The sequence below is a fragment of the Xenopus laevis genome, chromosome 8L (genome assembly GCF_017654675.1).
Source record: "Xenopus laevis strain J_2021 chromosome 8L, Xenopus_laevis_v10.1, whole genome shotgun sequence".
Classification (NCBI taxonomy): domain Eukaryota; kingdom Metazoa; phylum Chordata; class Amphibia; order Anura; family Pipidae; genus Xenopus; species Xenopus laevis.
The window spans coordinates 11936338-11958937 of record NC_054385.1 but is presented as its reverse complement, the minus strand read 5'-3'; the positions used below and the strand labels follow the sequence as shown (position 1 = coordinate 11958937).

Below are 22600 nucleotides of genomic sequence, written 5' to 3'. Positions count from 1 at the left end.
ATATTACAGGGGAAGCTCATTTTCTGCTGGATAATTAGTGACGACCCCTAAGCTTAGCTTCTCAACAGCTGCTCAGAGCCCACTGAGCATGTGAGTGTCACAGACACTTTCCAAGATGGTGACCCCCTGTGACAAGTTTGAAGTCCTGGATCATTGCTGCTATTGACAAGCTGAAACTTTAGCCTCGTGCAATAAGTTCAGTATATAAAATATGCAATTTTTAGCGATATTAATTTTTAGGGTTTAGTTCTCCTTTAAGACTGTCGACTTGGTCTACTTTATCATTTATGCATTGATTTTATTATATTTTAATTTCTTCTGTCTGTATTAATAGAACCCGTAATCAGCCGGACTGTTGTCTGGCAAGCCCAGGCATGATATGCTTTGGCATAATCCATTTACATATTCCAGTTACAATTCTTCTGCATCTGCTGCTTTATCTTCCTCTGGCTTACTCTGTGCAAACCAGTCACCATGGGGCAAATTCACTAAGCAGCCAAAATGCGCTAGTGATGCCTTCGCCGCACTTCGCCAGGGCGCCGCTAATTCACTAAAATCTGAAGTTGCACTCAGGGAGGCAAACGGTAGTGAAGTTGCGCTAGCGTTAATTCATCACGCAAAATTACGCTAGCGATGGCTAATTTGCATACGGCGCCAAGTTAAAGTTGAATGGACGTAAATGTTGCAGCAAATACATTACACTACACAAGGCTGGGAAAGCTTCATTAAATAAAATAGAGTTGTTATTTTGCCCTATACATGTGCCCACTGTATAGTTTAGGTGCCATATGTTAGGAAATGTACGGGGGAAGGAGGGTACCCCCAAAAATATTTATGATCTTTTTCAGCCTATCACCCTAAAAAAATTAAGACACCAGCATTTTTTGGGACTTTTTTTGAAGCAAGCCCTATCTACTCTATTGCACTTCACCTGGTCTGAGGTGGCGAAGGCAAGTCTGGCGCAAGAGGTAACCTTCAGTAAAATGCGCAAGTTATGGAATTAGCGTAGTTACATCCCTTCGCCATATCACAAGGGTGCGAAGTAGCGCTAGAGTAGGTCCACTTCGCATCGAATTTATGCCAGTGCTCGTTAGTAAATCGGCGAAGAGTTGAAATGACGTCACACAAATTTGCGCTAGCGTTAGGTGCTTTGCGCTTTGGTGAATTTGCCCCCTAGTGTGCACATGTGTATTGGATGATGTATTTCTATGTGCAACTAACTTTATTTTTCTATGTTTCTCCCCACTAGTTAACCAGACTCCATCTACTGAGTTTCGACCTTGGGAATTGGGAGGCTAAACTTGTATATTCGGAGCTACACTTGAGGCCTTTCGACTGTGTCTTTCAATGCAGTTTTGCTCACCCCCTACGTACCTTGCTAGTTCCAGCTAGTGTAAGTGTCTTGATGGTCCTATATCATTATATTTCTTTCTTCCCTCGCTTTGCGCAATAAAAAGAGTACAAATTCAGCATTTGTTATTGTTGAATGCAAACTATAAGGTTTGTCGCCGTTTAGTTTAGCAAAATGATTATGTTCGGGACCAGAAACCTGCAGTTTTTTGCAGCAGGTGAATCTCATTTAAAGTAACTTTTCATCAGTTATAGAATGCTCCATTCTAAGCACTTTTCAATTGGTCTTCATTATTTATTCATTTTTTATGTAGTTTTTTAGTTTTTCTTTGAATTCTTCTCGTCTTTTAAATGGGGCTCACAGACCCCATCTTAAAACAAATGCTCTGTAAGGTTACACATTTATTGTTATTGCTACTTTTTATTCCTCGTCTTTCTATTCAGGTCTCTCCTATTCATATTCCAGTCTCTTATTCAAATCAGGGCATGGTTGCTAGGGGAATTTGGACCCTAGCAACCAGATGGCTGAAATTGCAAACTGGAGAGCTGCTGAATAAAAAGCTAAATAACTCAAAAACCACAAATAATAAAAAATTAAAACCAATTTGTCTCAGGATATCACTCTACATCATAATAACAGTTAATTTGAAAGTGAACCACCCCTTTAGTTTAGTTGTGATTTTGTTTAATAGATTTTATACCTCATTGCAAGCATAAAGTTATTGTTCAGGTGCCAGCAAGATAATCACATTTAAAGCACTTCTATAAGGTGTGCTGTGTATTATCATTACGTAGTATACAGGTATGTGACCTTTTATCCAGAAGGCTCGGTACCTGGGAGTTTTCCAGATAACGGATCTTTTCCGTAGATCTTCCTACCTTAAGGGGCAGATTTATCAAGGGTCGAATAGTAAGTCCGAATTAAAATTTTTGAGATTCAAATTTTAATCCCCCTATTCGAATGTAAATTCAGATGTGATAATTATTACACTCTCGACCATGGAAACAGTCCTGATTGAAAAGTTCGCCACCTAAAAATTGCCGAGTTCATGTACAAGTCAATGGCAGAGGTCTGTTGAGCCATTTGGAGATGTTTAAGGGTTCGTTTATCTTTGAGTTAACTTTTAGTATGATGAAGACAGTGATATTCTGAGACAATTTGCAATTGGTTTTTATTATTTGTGGTTTTTGAGTTTTTTATTCAGCAGCTCCCCAGTTTCTAGTGTCAGCAATCTGGTTGCTAGGGTCCAAATTACTCTAGCAACCATGCATTGATTTGAATGAGAAAAAGGATTATTAATAGGGGAGGGTTGGAACAGAAAGATGAGTAATTAAAAGTAGCAATGACAGATGTGTAGCTTTAGAGAGAATTGTTTTTTTAAAGGGGATCAGTGACCACCTTTTGAAAGCTAGAAAGAGTCAAGAGATGAAGGCAAATAAGTCATAAACCATAAAAATTAAATAATGACCAACTGAAAATTTGTTTAGAATTGGCCATTCTATAACAAACCAAAAGTTAACCTGAAAGTGAACCTCTCCTTTAATAGCCTTCCTGACATTACAGTTTTTTTTTTGTTTTGGGAGAAAAACACGATTCATACGAATCGAATACGATTCAAATCTTCGGGTCGGAGCCATTTGATTGAATATTAGACATTTTTTCTTAAATAACATCCTAGTCAAATTGTGAGTATATTCAATTAAAAAAAAACAAAAAAAAACATGAATCCGAAATTTGACCCTTGGTAAATGGGCCTCTAAGTCTACTAGAAAATCATGTAAACATTAAATAGACCCAATAGGCTGGTTTTGCTTCCAATAAGGAGTAATTATATCTTAGTTGGGATTTATTACAAGGTACTGTTTTATTATTACAGAGAAAAAGGAATTTTTTTTTTAAAAATGTGGATTATTTGGATAAAATATAGGAGACGGGCTTTCTGGATAACAGAAAATCATATACTTGTTACTAAGTAGAGCTGGTCATTCTGAGAAAGCGGTTAGAGCAGATGAATTATTCCTGGGAGACACTGTAAAATGTATATATCTTTTTCTTTTTTTCCGTCAGGGAAGGAAATCAGTTTGTTCTAACAATGAAAGTGGACAGAACAAAGCTGAAAAAGACGCCTACAGAGGCGGTAAGTGAAGCTGCTTCAATTCTTTGCATCTTGCTCTTTAATAATAGAATAGAAGCATGTTGGAAAAAGTATATGTTAAAAGCTGGTTAGGGTTTAGGCAGATATTGATCAAATCCTTCCAGGGGCCTAATGATTAGTCTGATTTTCGAATACCACACGAGTTCTAGCTTTTTAAAAGGTTTTTAAACACTTTTGCAAACTTGTATATCCAGTTAAAGGTTTGTTTTCCATTCACATCTAAATATAAATTACGTGTTGCTTGAAACCTTAGAAACTGTTTAACACAACTTAAATATAAATTAGGTTTAAATATAAAACAGGTTTTAATTGAAACCTTGGAAACGGGTACATCACTTACTCTATTGGGGAAAATCTTTTAAATCCGGCACTGCATCACATTGCATTACAAAGCCAAGAGGATCTAACAAGCCGATCATAGGCCAAAATATTAAAGGACCAGTAACCTATAACTAAAAACCTCTCCTAGTCTTGTAGGCGATAACGAGTACTACATGGAGCTGACTTCACTTTGGGCTAAAAACTATTAACTTCAATAACGGCCCCTTTATTGGAGCGCCCTATGTATCTGTTACGGTACCTGTCCGTATTTCAAATAGGGATGCACCGAATCCAGTATTCGGTTCAGGATTTGGCCTTTTTCAGCAGGATTCGGATTCGGTGAATCCTTCTGCCCGGCTAAACCGAATCTGAATCCTAATTTCATATGCAAATTAGGGTCGGGACAGAAATCCCGTGACTTTTTGTCACAAAACAAGTAAGTAATAAATGTTTTCCCAACCCTAATTTGCAAATGCAAATTAGGATTCTGATTTGGTTCGGCCGGGCAGAAGGATTCGGGGGTTCGGCTGAATCCAAAATAGTGGATTTGTACATCCCTAATTTCCAAGGGATAGGAGTGTCCTAACGGTCCCTGCCAGAAGCACAGTAGGAGGGGGGGCAGCCAATCACAGCTCTCCAGTCACACAAGCCAAGACAGGCTTCAGCCTAGCTGCTGATTGGTTCCCATCTTACAGTGCAGAGTGCTGCCAACTTTCCCACACAGCCTGGGAAAGGAGGCCGCAGGAAGTGAAACAGATGGGCAGGACTAGTATGCTTTTTTCTGAAATTGTCAATAAATTAATTGATCCTCCGCATGCAGCTCAGATTAAAAAGCAACAGTTATGGACCTTATGGCCCTCCGCCAAGTTACCGATTGGTAACTGCCTGGTAACCAATCAGTGGAAACCAAGAGAGCTGCAAAGTAGGAAGTAGTGTTCTGTTCTTTTATGTTAGACATCGTCACTCCAGCCTTTATACATTACATTTTTGCCTAACTATATAAGAAACATTTTTTTATTTTGGACAGGCTATCTATCCAGTTTTTATTTTTATACTGAACAATTCCTTTAAAGTTATTGTTACGAAACTCGCTGCATTATTTATTAACTTTAGTCTTTAGATTGTGCTTCTGCCAACCTATATTTCTTTACAAGAGCTTATTGAGCCATGTCTTTTATAATTCACAGCCTGCAGATTGCAGGTCTCTGATAGACAAACTGAAAGTCTGCAGCGATGAACAGCTACTTCTGGAGCTACAGCAAATCAAAACATGGAACATTGGGAAGGTAGGTGTTGAAGTCCTTTAGGTGCCTGCATTTTTCAAATATTTTTATATGTGGGTTTACTGGTCAGTTACCTTTTTTCCATAGGCATGTACTATATTGAGTTGGATATTCGAAACTGAATTATTTAAGCACTCATTATCATTGTTTGCTGGGTACCTGAAAGCCATAAATTGAATGCAATTTTTCTGTAGTTTATGGCATAATTTCAGCCTGTTGGGTTAACCTGGGAATGTGTTTTGGCAGGGCATATTTTTTTGTAGGGATGCATCGAATCCACTATTTGGGATTTGACCGAATCTCCGAATCCTTGGTGAAAGATTTGGCCGAATACCAATCTGAATCTAATTTGCATATTCAGATTAGGGGCAGGAAAGAAAGCGGGGGGGGGGGAATCTTCTTTTGTGATGAAAAGTCACGTGATTTCCCTACCACCCCTAATTTACATATGCAAATTCGGATTCGGTTCGGCTGGATTCGGACGAATACTAACCCGAATCCTGGATTCGGTGCATCCCTAATTTTTTTGACTTTGAAATTATATATTTTTATATTCAATATGTTCACAAGAATACATTTCAGATCAAAATACTTGTGAGGGGTAATCTAGTTTGGTCATTGAGCATTTGGTAGAATGGGGGTCCCCGACCAGTTTTTACCCGTGAGCAACATCAGATGCTAAAAGAGGTGGGGAGCAATGCAAGCATGAAAAATGTTCCTGGGTGGTGCAAAATAAAGCCCCTAAGTTGATTGTCAGCCTACAGGAGGCTCTGTTTGGCAGTACACCTGGTTTATATGCAACCAAAACTTGCCTCCAAAGCAAGAATTTTAAAAAAGCATCTTCTTTGAGGTCACAACATCCAAGGGGTTGATAAGCAACATGTTGCTCAAAGCTACTGTTTGGGGATCATTGTCATAGAAGAACAGGTTCTTAAATGTTAATTTTATCAGCAGCTATGAAAGTGACTCCTGCTTATAAAAACCCTTTGGCTCGATCAGTGGAGACTGCTAGTTTGGGTTAAAAAATGTTGTCATTTTTTTTGGCCCTCCTTGAGGCTCTGTCTAATATCAAGGTCTTTCTTTTGGACTGTACGATAGTGGAATGCTCTACCTAAAAAATATCCACTTGTTGAAAGTGCTGGGTGCTCTACTGGAAGACCCTTTTCCTTGCACTGGGTCATAGATACATGTAGAAACAAATCCAGAAGCACACCAATGTATTGCTCAGTGAAGTCAGTGTTTTAGTTAACCCATGTGTATCCCCAAAAAGGGCAAGGTTTCGGGCCCCTCTGGGCCCTTTGTCAAGGTCTGTGTTTTAGAAGCAGACCTGTGAGTATTGACATAATATTGTTAATTTGATATGACACTTGCTATATTTGCAGCCATTTTAATCCAAACCTTTACTTTTCCCCACTAATGCAATGTGGCCTTTTTCCATCTTCAGTGCGAGCTTTATCACTGGGTAGACTTACTCGACCGCTTCGATGGCATTCTGGCAGATGCTGGACAAACGGTAGAGAACATGTCCTGGATGCTGGTGTGCGATAGACCTGAGAGGGAACAGCTAAAGGCTCTTCTGCTAGCAGTATTAAACTTCACTGCTTTGCTTATTGAGTACAGCTTTTCACGGCACCTGTACAGTTCCATCGAGGTAAAACTGCTTCTCTTGTAATGTGTCGGTTATCTATTTAAGAGGATTTTATATTTTCATCTTTAAAGGGGTTGTTCACCTTTAAATTAACCTTTAGTATAGTGTATAGAGTGATATTCTGAGACAATTTGCTATTGGTTTTCATTTTTTATTTGTGGTTTTTGACTTATTTAGCATTTTATTCAGCAGCTCTCCAGTTTCAGCAATCTGTTTCCTAGGATCCAAATTACCCTAGCAACCATGCATTGATTTGAATGAGAGACTGGAATATGAATAGGAGAGGGCCTGAATATAAAGATGAGCAATAAAAAGTTATAATAAAACAATACATTGTAGCCTTACAGAGCATTTGTTTTTTGATAGGAATGCACTGAATCCAGGATTCGGTTCTGGATTCAACCGGCCGAATCCTTCTGCCAGGCCGAACCGAATCCTTCTGCCAGGCCGAACCGAATCCTAATTTGCATATGCAAATTAGGTGCGGGGAGCGTAATAACATGACATTATGTCACAAAACAAGGAAGTAAATAATGTTTTCCCCTTTCCACCCCTAATTTTCACCCAGTTCGGTATTCGGCCGAAGTATTCCGGGGTTCGGCCGAACACAAAATAGTGGGTTCGGTGCATTCCTATGTTTAGATGGGGTCAGTGTCCCCCATTTGAAAGCTGGAAAGAGTCTAAAGAAAACGGCACATAATTAAAAAACTATTTAAAATAAATAATGAAGACCAATTGAAATGTTGCTTAGATGGTTAATGGTTATTCTATGACATACTAAAAGTTAACTGTACGGTTAAACCCATTAATATTTCCATGCAGTACAAGTATCGTGAGGTATTAATTTGTGTTTTAACGATAGTCAGGTTTTTTCGTAGCCTTTGTGTGAGGGTCACTTATTTCTTAATTGGTTTAGATTATGCAGTCCTTTTTGGAACATCTGCAATGCAAGCTATTTAGATTTTATAGGGGTATAAGTTCTTTGAAGCTGTCAAGTGTAATCCTTTTATGTATTTATTCTATTTTTGCATGGATATTGATCATTTCCATTTGTCACAAAGATATACTTTAATCATGTCTAAAAATGCATATTCTCAATTCAGATTCAGAATTTAAAGGTTTATCTAGTGTTTTGGTTTATTTGGACCATTACTCCCAGAACTCATTCTACAATTCATACCTCTCTGTGATATTTAAGAAAGACCTTCATAACGAGGGAGATTCCTAACTGCCGTGCTACACTAAAAATGAATCCTGTGAAGGCAAATCGTCTTATAATATCATTGCCTACATTATAGGGATGCACCGAATCCGCTATTTTGGATTTGTCCGAATCCTTCGCAAAAGATTAGGCCAAAGACTGAATCCTAATTTGCATATGCAAAGGATTCAGATTGGGATCGGCTGGGCAGAAGGATTCAGCTGAATCCTGATCCGAATCCTGGATTCGTTGCATCCCTACTACATTGTACTAAAATGTAATATGTAGAATAACATTAACTATGTAAGGGATTCACAAGCGACTTTAGGACTTTTATTTATTTTTTTTTTTTTTTTAATACAATACTATTTGTCTAACTGTATGTTCATGGTGTCTCCTTATGTCTAGCACCTTACAACTCTGCTTGCTTCTTCTGACATGCAAGTTGTCCTGGCTGTGCTAAATCTTCTCTACGTCTTTAGTAAGAGGTCCAACTACATCACACGGCTGGCCTCTGACAAGAGAACACCTTTATTGTCAAGGCTTCAGCACCTTGCAGAGGTGAGGTTCTTCTTTAACCGTGTCTCGCGAGAAGTCTGTTTTTGTAAAAATATCTCATTCATAAATGTTTCATCTTTCAGAGCTGGGGAGGCAAAGAGAACGGCTTTGGACTAGCTGAATGTTGTAAAGATATGCACCTGTCGGTATGTGTTTCGCTTTTCTACTTTTCACATGAAACTGTAATGTATTTTGTTCACTAGCTGAACACTTTTTTGGTAAAAAAAAGTTCCAGATATGTTCCAAAAAGAAAAGCAGTGAATTTTTTTTGTCACTAACGTTTTTTTGAGTGGGCAGCCGAACAGTCCTAACCTCATCATGTACAATGCCAAGCATTAAAGGGGACCTGTCGCCCTAAGAAATAATTTCAAATTCTTTCCTATCATGTTAGTTGAGCAAAATAAACTTTACTTACATTGTATTTATTATTTAAATTTTGTTTCCTTCTGTCTTGGAATTATACAAACGCAGCAAGCAGGCAGCAGCCATTTTGTGGACACGGTTAAGAGAAATTGTGTATCACCCCAAAATCTTGTGTATGCACCAGAATGGGGGACATCCAGAGTTTGCTGGTGGACGAATCATGATCTGAATCGGTTTTTCATTGTTGGGGTTTTTCAGTGGGTTATGGACCTTGGTTGGGAAAAATTAGGAAAGACTAACTTAATATTTATACCATTGATTTTATTTGTAAAGTTGCATAGGCAGGTGATTAATGTAGTTATAAGGAAGTAATGGTTTGGTAAATTCCAATGAGCATGTTAAAGGAATCCTGTCATTGGAAAACATGTTTTTTTCAAAACACATCAGTTAATAGTGCTACTGTTGAGTGTTGTTTTTAGATCTACCAGGCAGCTGTTATCTTGTGTTAGGGAGCGGTTATCTGGTTACCTTCCCATTGTTCTTTTGTTTGGCTGCTGGGGGGAAAAAGGGAGGGGGTGATATCACTCCAACTTGCAGTAAAGAGTGATTGAAGTTTATCAGAGCACAAGTCACAAGACTTGGGGCAGCTGGGAAATTGACAGTATGTCTAGCCCCATGTCAGATTTCAAAATTGAATATAAAAAAAATCTGTTTGCTCTTTTGAGAAAAAGATTTCAGTGCAGAATTCTGCTGGAGCAGCACTATTAACTGATTCATTTTGTATTTTTTTTTTTTCCCATGACCGTATCCCTTTAATCTCCTTTTTTTAAAATTCTTAAAGTATAATTTATTAAAGTATAGCTATTGCTTGATTATCTGAGTACTAAAGTTTTGCTTTTTGTGACTTCTCCAAAGGCCCTAGTAGAAGCTTATTTTAGCAGCTTCGTAGCCGCTTCGGCTAGTCACTCAAGTTACCTCTTTAAATTCTTTTTTTTGTTTTGTTATACAGGTATGGGATCCGTTATCTGCAAACCCTTTATTCAGAAAGCTCCGAATTACACAATGGCTGTCTCCCATAGACTCCCATTTTATCGAAATAATCCAAATTTTTTAAAAACATTTTCTCTGTAATAATAAAACAGTACCTTGTACTTGATCCAAACTAAGATATAATGAATCTTTAGGGTCAGGGCACACAGCCAGATTTGGGGAGATTAGTCGCCCGCCGACGTCTTCCCGCCGGCTAAAATGCAAATAGCCGGTGGGATTGCACTCTGAGCAACTCGTTTTACGAAGTCTCCCGAAGTTTTCTTCACGAGGAAGCTTTGAGCTACTCTCGCCCAGTTCGGGGGAAATTAGTCGCCCTGAAGAAGAGATTTGTTGCCGGGCAACTAATCTTCCGAAATCTGCCTGTGTGCCCTGACCCTTATTGGAAGCAAAACCAGCCTATTGGGTTTATTTAATGTTTACATGATTTTCTAGAAGGTATAAAGATCCTAGGTCCCAAGCATTCTGAATAGCAGGTCCCATACCTGTACTGTGCGCTCTTTTGACTGATTTCCAAGTGCTTTTTGCAGAATCTCTGATGTAAACCATTTAATTCTATGTCTTACTGCCTCTTTTTAGAAATACCCACCAAGCGCAACAACTTTACATTTTGAGTTTTATGCAGAACCTGGGTCTGAGGTGAAAGTTGAAAAAAGGGTAAGGAACCCATGAGTTTGGTTTTACTGTTTTTTCTCTGGAGTCTTAAATACTGTAATGGCATGTTAATAGAATGTATATGTAATAGAGATGTCATTTTATTTTGCAATGGTTTCATTTGCATAACCAGAATAGAGGATGGTGTTTGCAGGTCAAATACCGGTCTTCCATCTACTCAAAGGTTACTCAGGTCAACCCTCTCCTAAACCTACAAACACACATAAGATCTGAGATAAATTCAGTATGGGTGGCTGAACACTACACACCTCTGTGGGAAAACAATTCCTTTCCTAAATGTTGTACAATGCAGGATACTATCCAAACCTACATCATACACAGAGCTTACCTAACCCCTCTAACACATCTGTGTATTTACATACAATGTACTGATCTTATAATTGTGCCAATTTCTGTTAAATTGTTAAAATTGATGCATTAGTTGCCCTTAAATCGGGTACTGATACAGTATAGCAGGTCAGTGGCCTAACTTTCATAACTTCTATAAGAGCAAAGAAATGAAAGCTACTGTAATTTTAAAACCAAATATTAAAAAGTAACATTTAGAAGTTCATTTTAGACATTATATTGTTTTCAAAGTCATTATTCATGTATCTACTTTTTTTTTATTTATTTTTTTTAATAGCTGTCCAGTAACACACTACATTATATACACATTGAACAACTAGATAAGGTAAGTCATATAGCTGTAGACCAAGAAAACCGCTGTAACAGAACACTCTGAAAAGAAACTTTATTTCATTTCTATTTTTAATCTTTAGATTTCTGAAAGTCCCTCTGAGATAATGGAATCTCTCACCAAAATGTACAGCATTCCCAAGGATAAACAGGTACAGTTTCCCTACTAGGAGTTGAAATTGTTGGTAATTTAGTGTGATATTTCGATGTAGGCAGATTATGACGACTAAGGAGGTTCTGTTAATATAGGACAGCAGGTATAGTAGGGTAATATAGCAGTGTTCTTCCTTTAAGGGGATTGTTCACCTTTACATTAACTTTTAGTATGATGTAGAGAGACAATATGCAATTGGTGTTAATTTTGTATTGTTTGTGGTTTTTGAGTTTAGCTTTTATTCAGCAGCGCTCCAATTTAACAGTTTCAGCAATCTGGTTGCTAGGATTCAAATTAGCCTAGCAACCATTCATTGATTTGAATAAGAGACTTGGAATATGAATAGGGGAAAGAAGACTAATAAAAAGTATGAATAATACCTAGCCTCGCAGAGGATTTGATTTTTAGATGGGCTCAGTGACCCCAATTTGAAAGCTGGAAAGAGTCAGAAGAACAAAGCAAAGATTTAAAACTATAAAATAAAATATGAAGACCAATTGAAAAGTTGCTTAGAATTGGCCATTCTCTAACATACTAAAACTTAACTAACGGTGAACCATCCCTTTAATGCATTATTCATTCAGCCAAACCGAATCCAAACTCTTAATTATATCTTTAAAGGTCTTGACAATTGCAGATGACAACTTATTTTTCACAGATGATGCCATTTTTAAAATGTATATGCAAAATGTTTGATATGCAAATGATATACAGTATTTACCCAAATCTTTTGTAAATGATTAAAATAAGAAGGAACAAAATGTTTTTTTGGAATTAGCGGAATATTCAGACACAATTTCTTGATATTCATGTGTTATTTTTGGGTTGACTTTCTCCCTTGGTAATTGTTTGCTTATGGTTCTCAGCTCTTATTTATTAAGTATATTCTAATGGGTAAACCTTTATTTTATTTCAGATGCTTTTGTTCACACACATACGACTAGCACATGGCTTTTCTAATCACAAGAAGCGACTGCAAGCCGTGCAGGCTAGACTGCATGCTATCTCTATATTAGGTTTGTAATTATTTATATTGATATAAAACTGGGGTTTTGGGTAGAATCTATATTGATATTTTCATTCTAAGTACTTTAAGTGGGTTGTTCAATTTCTATACATTTTTTAAAATCTGTCTTTAATCCTTTGTCCCCCAAGTGATCAAACAGAGCAATTTAACGGTGAATACACATCTTTTTTTTTTTTTACCCGATTGCTTTCTATATCTTGTTTTTGCCAATTTTTGTAAGTTTAATGTTCTTTCTCTCACTATGGTGTTTAAGTCTGGCAGCTCAATAATCCTGGTGCAGGCTCTGCATTGGTAGACTTTGCTTCATTAGTTGCAACATCTGTTGAATGTTAGTAACTGTTGTATCAATTATAACAGCCGCCTTTAATTTTAGGCATGCTCAGCAGGGCCAAAGAAAAGAAATGTATCAACTATTGAATCAAATAAGAACAGTTTCCAGTCTCTGTGAACCCTCTCTCAGAGCTTCTCCAGAGAGAAATGACAACGTAGAAAAAGGGGATTTTGTATACTCCCCGTAAAATCTTAATCTTCAGTCGCTTAGGGGACACAGAACAGTGAGGTATAGCTGGCACCACTAGGAGGTAGGACACAACAAGAAGAAACTAGCTCCTTCTTTGTTGGCTATACCCCCCAGCAGTAGGTGGAACCATATCAGTTTGTACCAAAGCCCAAAGTAAGCTAATTTAACAATCATATAATAACCATATAATAAACCAGTAACTACCCATGTCAGAAATCAAGAGGGCCTCCTTCCAGGGAGGGAAGCCCTGTGTCCCCCAAGTGAAGATTTTACTGTGAGTACACAATATCCTTTGCTCCATCATCTGCTTGGGGGAAACAGGGAACAGTGGGAAAGTTGTCCCCTAATTTAGGGCGGGAATGAGGCCCTATGTAGAAGAGGCCACCGCCGCTAGGAGGACTTTCCTTCCGAAGCATGTGTCTGATGCCGGAAAAGTGTCAAAATTTCGAAAAAGAGTGGATGAACGTCCACGTAGCGGCCTTGCAAATCTAGTCCAACGAAGCCTGATTTCTGAATGCCCAGGTTGTGCTCATCCCCCTTGTGGAGTGGACTGTAACTCTCTGGGTTATTTATGCCGCTGGATAGTTTGTTTAATCCATCTCGAAATGGAGGACTTTGTGGCGTGTTCCAGATGGAAGTATAAATAGTTAATGTGACTTGCAGATGTCTTGAACCTTGTGCAGGTAGAATTTGAGTGCTCTGACTGGGTCCAAGGAATGTAATGCCACCTCTTTCGGATTTACCGGGGAAGGACAGAACATTGGGATTATTATCTATTGATTCAGGTGAAATGTCGAGACTACCTTTGACAGAAAGAAAGGTTCTGTCGGTAGGGCTGCTCTATCATGGTGGAAAACCTGGAATGGTGGCCTGCACGATTGCATTGAGTTCGGATACACGTCTAGCTGATGCTTTTGCCAATAAGAAAACTGTTTTCCAAGTGACCCACTGTAGGGATACTGAGGCCATAGGTTCAAAAGGTTCATTTTGTAATGCCTTTAGAACCAGCGTAAGGTCCCATGTAGGTACTGTTATTTCAACAGATTTGGTTACAACCTCGTGAACCCAGGAGTCTTGAGTGTTTGTGAGCCAAGCCTCCAGAAAGTATTTTAATCTTCCTTCCAGGGGCATGGGGGGGGCGGTCTAGAGAAAGGTTTGCAGTTTTGCCAGGAAGATCTGTGCTTACCTCCAAAACGTCCTCTGCTTGAGGATGACTGTCGTGGAGGAGATGATTTGCTGGTCTTATTTTGCGATGGGCGAAAAAATTTTCCCCTACGAAAGGAAGGATGAGCCTTTGGTTGAGGGAGCTTTACTACTGATCTTGTCAAGGTTGGGCCCAAAGAGTAGATTCCCTTTAAATGGAAGAGAGGTCAGAGACTTCTTTGATGAAAAATCTGCTGACCAGAGCTTCATCCATAAGAATCTTTGTGCTGCTACGGACAATACTGATGTTCTACTAATCATCTGACCAGCATTGAGAGAATCCTCACAAATGTAGTCATTTGCCTCCTTGATCTGGGATGCCCATTGGGAAAGTTCATGGCGTGGTGCACCTGCCACTATTGCTTGTAGGAGGGAATCTGTCCAAGTCTGGATAGCTCTACTAACCCAAAACTGGAAGGAGAGAGGTCCCTGAAGCGGAGAAGATCCTTAAACGTAGAGGCATTGGGGACACGGAGCGCTGTATATTTTGTCTCGATACCGGAGCATCCACCGAAGGTGGTGAAGACCATTTTTCCACCAATTCAGTTGAAATTTTAGGAACCTGCGATTTGCCTGATAACATCTCTGACTTGTCCCATTCCTGTTGAACTATCTGATCTGGTTGTGAGTGAGAAGGACACTGTTTAAACTTCTTAAACAGTGTCTTGGAGGACTCCGGGTTGTCTCCCGGTTCTTGCAGGTTAAGAGTCTCTAGAACTGATATAATCAAGAAGACTACTGCCTCGGAAGAAGATTTTGTAGACTCCTCTCCCTGTGTGTCCAAGCAATGTGACAATTCCCCTTCAGAGAGGTAGTGTCCTTCCTGTATCTCTGCTGGTGGTGGGGAGGGGTTCCTAAACATACCTTCACTGTCCTCATCCGTGGAAGAAAGGGCTCAGCGTTTGGAAACCCTAGGTCTTGGGTTGTCTAGTCTGGACAGGAGTTTATCCAAAGAGAATGCTAGTTTTGGAATACCTGTAGCGAGTTGTACGGCCTATTCCAGACAGGCTTGCGCTCCAGCGGATGAGGGGGCTCCTTGAGGAGTGACTGGTTCGCCCCGAGAAGACTGGTCCACCTGGGGGGGGGGAGCAGAGCCTGAATGTTCAGGGCTATATATATATAGTTGGCTTGCATTTGGCTTGCATTTGGAGCAAAGTGACTTTGTGGCCTGCTGGCAGCCTTTTGCAGCATTTTGCACTGGCCAGAAATTTAACTGAGGTAGATGTTGGCTCCCTGGAAAAGAGTACCTCACTGGATCACTCTGACATGGTGTAGAAAGGCAATGGAGTGAGGAGCAACCGTAGAAGAAGGAGCTGTTTGACCCTTATCTGTCACCCCCCCCTTTTTTTTTTTTTTTTTTTTTTTTTAAATAAATGTGTCTGAAAGTAGATTTAAACTCCCTTAAGGACTCTCTGTGCCTTCCGGTGAGCCTAGAAGGTGTTTTCGGGGAGTTTCATGGAGCTAGTTAGGCACTGGTACTTCGCCTACACAACGTTCATGGCGTCCACGGGCTTCCCCGTCCTTCATCACGCAATTGCGGGCGAGATGAAGACGCAAGGGGTAAAAAAGTGTGCATTTAGAATACTGCTACCTCACTTAGGAGCATACTTATTAAAACTGGAGGCAAACTTCACAGGTGATGTTGCCCATAGCAACCAATTGAATCTTTTTGGGGTTTTTTAACTTGTAGGTGACTGTTGAAATCTAATTGCTGATTGGTTACTATGGGTAACTTCACTGCTTTTCTCCAGTGTGTATAAATGGAGTAGTTACACGTTACCAGGTGTACAACAGAACTAGAAATATGAACCACAGTTAGTGTCCTAGTAGTTCAACAGATTTTTTTATGAAAGGAAGCATTTTTCCTAAACCATATTTTGTCTTCCTTTAGTATATTCGAATGCCTTGCAAGAGTCTGCAAACAGCATCCTCTACAATGGTTTGATAGAGGAGTTAGTGGATGTACTGCAAATAACAGACAAGCAGCTCATGGTGAGAATTCTCATTCTTGTTGTCTTATGATTCATTATAAGAGTGCATGCTGGTTAATTTACCAAAGTGTTAATTGTTTAGCAGCCACACTAAACAAGTCACACAAGTGCTACATCACATCATTCTCTTATTTAATATTTGTATCTTTCTTAGTTTATTCATGACATTGTTTAGGGAAGGAAGGGTTTGGGGATGTAGGAGTTACCGACAGCCGCTTATACTTTCAGATTAATCATTTTATTGCTTAAGTGATTTGTAGCACATGTAGCTCAGCAGTGTCCACCTCTCTTTTAATTGACAAGAACTGTTTCTTCTGCCAGGGTTTGTTAGTTTGATGATAATTTGTAAGTAGGTACATTTATTGTTAGCAATTTTATACCTAAGATTTTCAGTCTGAGATTTTTATGTATTTGTTTTACTTTTTTTTTTTACTTAGGAAATTAAAGCTGCATCACTAAGGACCTTGACGTCTATTGTGCATTTAGAAAGAACTCCAAAGCTGAGCAGCATCATTGACTGCACTGGTACTGCCTCTTACCATGGTTTCCTACCCGTTTTAGTCCGAAACTGCATTCAAGCGATGATTGGTGAGCCTTTCTGGTCATTACTTAACTGATTTTAACCTCCTAATCATTTTACATTTTTCATGTAGTCCGTTTTATCGGTTTTTACATCTGACTTTCTTTTTTCAGATCCAACTATGGAGCCATACCCTCACCAATTTGCAACAGCTCTTTTTTCTTTCTTGTACCACCTAGCCAGTTATGATGCTGGTGGAGAAGCTCTTGTTTCCTGTGGAATGATGGAAGCACTCCTTAAGGTATTATGTCTGTCTTAGATGTACATCTGTTTGTACTGCTTTCAAATATACATTCAAGGCTAGCTTTCTGATGCCAGCCGGTGGATTTTTTTAAAGGTCCTTTCAGTTTATTTAACCTTCGTACAAAACTGAACTGCTCTATCTGGCGTATTTCTTAGGTGATCAAGTTCCTTGGAGATGAACAGGACCAGATTACGTTTGTGACTCGAGCTGTGAGGGTTGTTGACCTTATTACAAACTTAGATATGGCAGCTTTTCAGTCCCACAGTGGATTGTCCATTTTTATTTACCGACTAGAGGTGAGTCCATTAACAAAGCCTGCATGACCTGCTTAATAATTTATAAACCTCCATCTTTAGGCCAGTGTTCACACATCCTGCTGTTGCTTAACACTTTTGTCTTGCTTAAGGCTTCTTCTTCACTAATGTACATATGCTGGTGGAGTTAACTATGAACTTCTGTCTTTAGTATGCACTGACAGGCACAGCATTCTGCTTGTCCATGGATACATGGGGCAGATATTGGTGCAAAAATGTTTATTTTTAAAATCGCTGCTCTTTACTTTTATGGTATCTTGTTAATGTTTAACATTGTGCTTTTGTTTAATCTCCTTGCTTAATATTGGCCAAATGTTCTTACTACATGCTCTCTTTTCTGCTTTTTTTTTCAGCATGAAGTTGACCTATGCAGAAAAGAGTGCCCTTTTGTTATCAAACCAAAAATACAGCGTCCCACCAATGTTCAGGAAGGGGAGGAGATGGAGACTGATATGGAAGGTAAAACTTGCATTACGGATTTTACTTTTTATCCCTGACCTTTCACAATTGAGCTTACACAAGTCAAGAAGGAAACCTGTAAGCAGTGTCAGTAGTAGCAAATATTTCTTGGTTCTAGACAGCACAGCACTGCCTTTAAAAGAACAAAAACTCTAAACTATAAGCTGGAGTGAATGGATATCGGTTATGCCAAGAACACTACTTCCTCCTTAGCAGCTCTCTTACCCGTTACCAGTCAGTAAGCAATCAGTGACTTGAAAGGGGCTATGGGACATTCTGTTGAATTTGTTCTCTCTTGAATTTGACCAGCTTTCCAGCAAAAACAATGTCCCAAGTGCCCGACTTCAAGTTGCTGACAAACTAGGAGGTTAGAGAAAGGAGGATATTGTGTTCTAGCAACTATATTAGAAGTTTATTTCAACCTTTATATTGACAGTTTTCGCTAACTTTATTAGAAACATTTTTTGCACAGCATTCCTGATTACCCAGTTTTATATTTAAAACCAAGCTGTCCCTTTAAGATAATCACTGTAATAAATCATGGGGGTGACTATTTTGGTGGTTGTGTACATTTTTATTTAGTTCTTTTAAACTTTGGTTTTAGTGCTTTAGTGTTGCTATATAAGTTTGGTACACGCATTTTATTTGGATTGTGGAGCAGGGGAAACTTGTTCTTTCTTTAAAAATGCAAGATGTAAAATGGCAGTGTCCATCGCAGCAAACTCAGGACATAATTTGTTTTGTATTCTAGTGTCAGATGTAGCTATGGAGAGCTGTCCTGGTCCTTCTACTTCCAGCGATCATCGTCCTTCTCTGAGCACAAGTAGTAGCTCCAGTAGTATAGTGGTCCCACGAACAGGTAAAATACCAAACAAAAAATGTCCAACATGCAATAACAGCAAAAAAAACAACTTTCAGCTGAATTAGAAGCCTGTTATTTCAAAAAGTTATTAAAAATATATAGTCCATTACTTCTAGCTTAGGCACTATTGTATTAAACCCTATGGGAAAATGTCCATTGGCTGGAACTGGTTTAAAGCAATAATGCAATTTGCTGCAAAAAAAGTTGTAATAGTTTAGATAAAATCTTAATTTGCTGGTTTTTTTTTTTGTACTTAGGTGTGCAGTGCATTCCTCAAAGGGCAGCTCTACTAAAATCAATGCTTAATTTCTTGAAAAAAGCAATCCAAGATCCATCTTTCTCAGATGGCATCCGTCATGGTAAGTATTTAAAAAAAAAAAAAAGCCTTTGGTATGTGTTTTCCCCTTTCATCAATGCATTGTTTTAAAGGAATCTGCTAAATTCTTTTTATTCATTTTATTTTCACAGTTATGGATGGAACTCTTCCCACATCACTGAAACACATAATCAGCAATGCTGAATACTATGGCCCTTCTTTGTTCCTGCTTGGTAAACATTTACATTCTTTATAGTGCTTTTCCACGTCACCTGACAAGTGTTATGTTGTTGGATGCACCTCTCAATTCCTCCTGTCATTTTGTTGACAAAGGAAACCTAACCTTTTGTATTTAGTTTTACCAAATATAAAGGTAGCAGTGTGAAAAATCCAATATAGTCTTTAACCTGCTGTTTCAAACATAAGCCATCTGCAGTGTGATAGAAATCTACAAATGCAAAAGTAGAAACATACCAGAAATTGGCAGTGCTTAGTCTGTAGTTACCCTTTATTGATGTTTATCATGAGGTATCAGGAGTTAGTGCTAAACATACATGATAAAATTGCCTAAATGTAGTACAGTTATGGGACCTGTTATCCAGATTGCTTGGGACCTGGTGTTTTCCAGATAATGGATCTTTCCATAATTTGGATCTTCATACCTCAAAGGGGTTGTTCACCTTCCAAAACTTTTTTCCGTTCAGTTGGTTTCAGGCAGTTCACCAGAAATAAAGACTTTTTCCAATAATTTTTTATGTGTGGCTGTTTTTCTAATAGTGAAATGTAAAGTTTAATTTTTCACCTTCTTAAGTAGCTCTGGGAAGAGGGGAGGTGTGGTGGTCGCTGACCCAGTAAACCTAGTATTGATAGATTTAGTTTGATACATTTCTAATCTTTGTCCCTGCTGAGTATTGCCCTGAGTTTGATTAAAGGCAGCTGTTAGAATTGATACAACATTTGCTAGCTCTGCAGAGATGTTTCTAAAAATGTATCCACTAAATGTTGCAAAATTGTAGCTGTTTCGAATCTGCGCCTGAATTGCTGAGATTAAATTTAGATTTTGGAAAAACGGTAAAAAATTAAAAATGGAAAGCAATTGGAAAAAGGTTATTTATGGTGAACAATCTGAAACCAACTGAACTGAAAAAAGTGTTTGTAAGGTAAACAACCCCTTTAAGGGCAGAGACGCACTGTCAGATTCGGGGAGATTAGTCGCCCGGAGACAAATCTCTTCATCCAGCATTTCCCTTGTGTGCCAGTTAATTTGCATTTGTTCCTGTTGGGATTGAGAGGTTGCCAAATACTCCTTGACTGTGCACTGGGTAATCATTTATTTGGAGCACCAGGGTGTGCGAGGGATATCTACTTCCTACCAGGTGGCGTAAATGTCGCCACTATGTCTGAAGCAGCGTAAAGTAGTGATATTCGTTGGGAAGTTCCCAGCCCACATCCACTCTCAAGCCTTGTCCTTACTCAACCCAGGCCTAATCAACCCAGGCCTAATCTTGGGTTTATTAAGTATTTTTAGGTCCCCAAATTCCAGCCTAAACAAACCATTTTAAATAGATTGTGTTTTACTCAGCACCAAAATATTACACAGTACAGGTATGTGACCTGGTATCCAAAATGCTCAGAACCTGGGGTTTCCAGATAACTGATTTTTAAATACACTCCATTTATTTCCCAATACGTTTCTGCTATACTTTTCTTTGTCCACTGCCCTTTGCTCTGTTCTGTCACTCCTTCTTTTTCTCTTGTGATCTCTTAACTGCACAATGTGAGCTGTACATCCCTATTGTAAGATATCTGTCATGGAGGCATATCTGTATCCAGAATGCTCGGGACCTGGGGCATTCCAGATAACTGTTCTTTCTGTAATCTGGATATTTATACCTTTGTCTACTAAAAAATCAATTAAATAAACCCAATGGCTGGTTTGGCTTCCATTAAGGATTGATTATATCTTGGTTGGGATCAAGTACAAACTACTGTTTTATTATTACACAGAAAAAGGAAATCATTTTGAAAAATGTGGATTATTTGGATAAAATGGGAGACGGCCTTTCTGTAATTCAGAGCTTTCTGGATAACGGGTTTCCGAATAACAGATCCCATGCATTAAACATCATTTACATCAGTCCCTGCTCCAGTGCAGCTTAATACTTTTTGGCAACCATTTGGGAATGCCCTTTGTTGTTTCAGTCAATGGTATTACACACAACACAAGGTCTGTGCAAAATGAGTTTGTCTGCTGTGAGTGGAGGAAGTTTACTGGCCTTCACACAAACTGTAACTATACACCCCAAGAGAACACCAGTAAAATAAAGAGAATATGCTTTCCAAAAAGAGCAGAGGGTAAAGACTGCTTTAAAGCAAAGATAAGGGTCTGGCCACACAAACAGATTCTGCGAGATTTAGTCGCCTGCTGACTAATCGCCTCTTCTTTGGCGCGACAATCTCCCCGAACTGCCTTCCACCTGCTAAAATGAAAAATCGCCTGTGGCAATGCACTCGCGGAGCTTAGATTTCCGAAGTTGCCTCACGAGTAAACTTTGGGCGACTCCGGAAAACGAAGCGCCGCGTGTGCGTTGCTGCAGGCGATTTTCATTTTAGCAGGCAGGGGGAAGGCAGTTCGGGGAGATTGTTGCCCCGAAGAAGAGGAGATTTGTTGCTGGGGCAACTAATCTTCCCCGAATCTGTTTGTGTGGCCAGACCTTTACAGGTATTGGATTTATTATCCGTAATGGATAAGGTTTTGTTTCCCCATAATGTGTACCTTGTCTACTAAAAACATTATGTAAGCCCAATAGGATTGTTTTGCCACGTAGTTCCAAGTACAAGGCATTTTCTGTTACATAGTAAAGAGAAATATTATTTTAAAGGAAAACTATACCCCCAAAATGAACACTTAAGCAACAGATTTATATCAAATTAAGTGACATATTAAAGAATCTTACCAAACTGATATATATATATATATATATGTAAGTAACCTTTTACATGTCTTGCCTTGAGCCACCATTTCATGATGGTCTGTGTGCTGTCTCAGAGATCACCTGACCAGAAATACTTCAACTCTAACTGTAACAGGAAGAAGTGTGGAAGCAAAAGACATAACTCTGTCTGTTAATTGGCTCATGTGACCTAACGTGTGGTTTGTTTGTGTGCACCCTGAATCCTATGATCCCAGGGGGCGGCCCTTATTTTTAAGGTTACCCAATGGCACATACTACTAAAAAAGTATATTATTATGAAAATGGTTAATTTACATGAAGCAGGGTTTTACATATGAGCTGTTTTACTCAATATCTTTTTATAGAGACCTACATTGTTCGGGGGGTATAGTTTTCCTTTAAACAATGTTTGATTAAAATTGAATCTGGAGTGGATGGCCTTCCTACATTTTGGAGCTTTCTGGATAACTGAATCCTATACCTATTATACCATTGGTTTTGGAATGCAATGTTTTGTGCCCTTATAGTATATGTTGTATTCTGTATACTCAGAAGGTTCCTATATGTGTTGTGGTTTTCCTTTGCAGCTACTGAAGTGGTGACCGTTTTTGTTTTCCAAGAGCCCTCGCTGCTCTCTTCTCTCCAAGACAATGGTTTAACAGATGTGATGCTTCATGCTCTCCTTATAAAAGATGT

At 38.8% G+C, this 22600-nt stretch overlaps 1 protein-coding gene across 12 annotated transcripts in view; it reads left to right on the top strand.

The window, feature by feature from the left end:
* Positions 1–22600, top strand: part of LOC108704466 (E3 ubiquitin-protein ligase HUWE1) — a 107574-nt gene that overhangs the window by 13342 nt on the left and 71632 nt on the right. For all 12 annotated transcript variants that reach the window (XM_041573129.1, XM_041573122.1, XM_041573128.1 and 9 more), the window contains exons 2-20: positions 1250–1393; positions 3419–3488; positions 5015–5113; positions 6555–6761; positions 8368–8520; positions 8601–8663; positions 10507–10584; positions 11228–11275; positions 11364–11432; positions 12351–12450; positions 16076–16176; positions 16613–16763; positions 16869–16996; positions 17155–17295; positions 17667–17772; positions 18524–18631; positions 18892–18993; positions 19103–19183; positions 22492–22598. In XM_041573129.1, coding sequence (XP_041429063.1) covers positions 3444–3488; positions 5015–5113; positions 6555–6761; positions 8368–8520; positions 8601–8663; positions 10507–10584; positions 11228–11275; positions 11364–11432; positions 12351–12450; positions 16076–16176; positions 16613–16763; positions 16869–16996; positions 17155–17295; positions 17667–17772; positions 18524–18631; positions 18892–18993; positions 19103–19183; positions 22492–22598 — 1887 coding nt within the window. In that variant the 5' untranslated portion in view covers positions 1250–1393; positions 3419–3443. The remainder of the gene's footprint in view (positions 1–1249; positions 1394–3418; positions 3489–5014; positions 5114–6554; positions 6762–8367; positions 8521–8600; positions 8664–10506; positions 10585–11227; positions 11276–11363; positions 11433–12350; positions 12451–16075; positions 16177–16612; positions 16764–16868; positions 16997–17154; positions 17296–17666; positions 17773–18523; positions 18632–18891; positions 18994–19102; positions 19184–22491; positions 22599–22600) is intronic.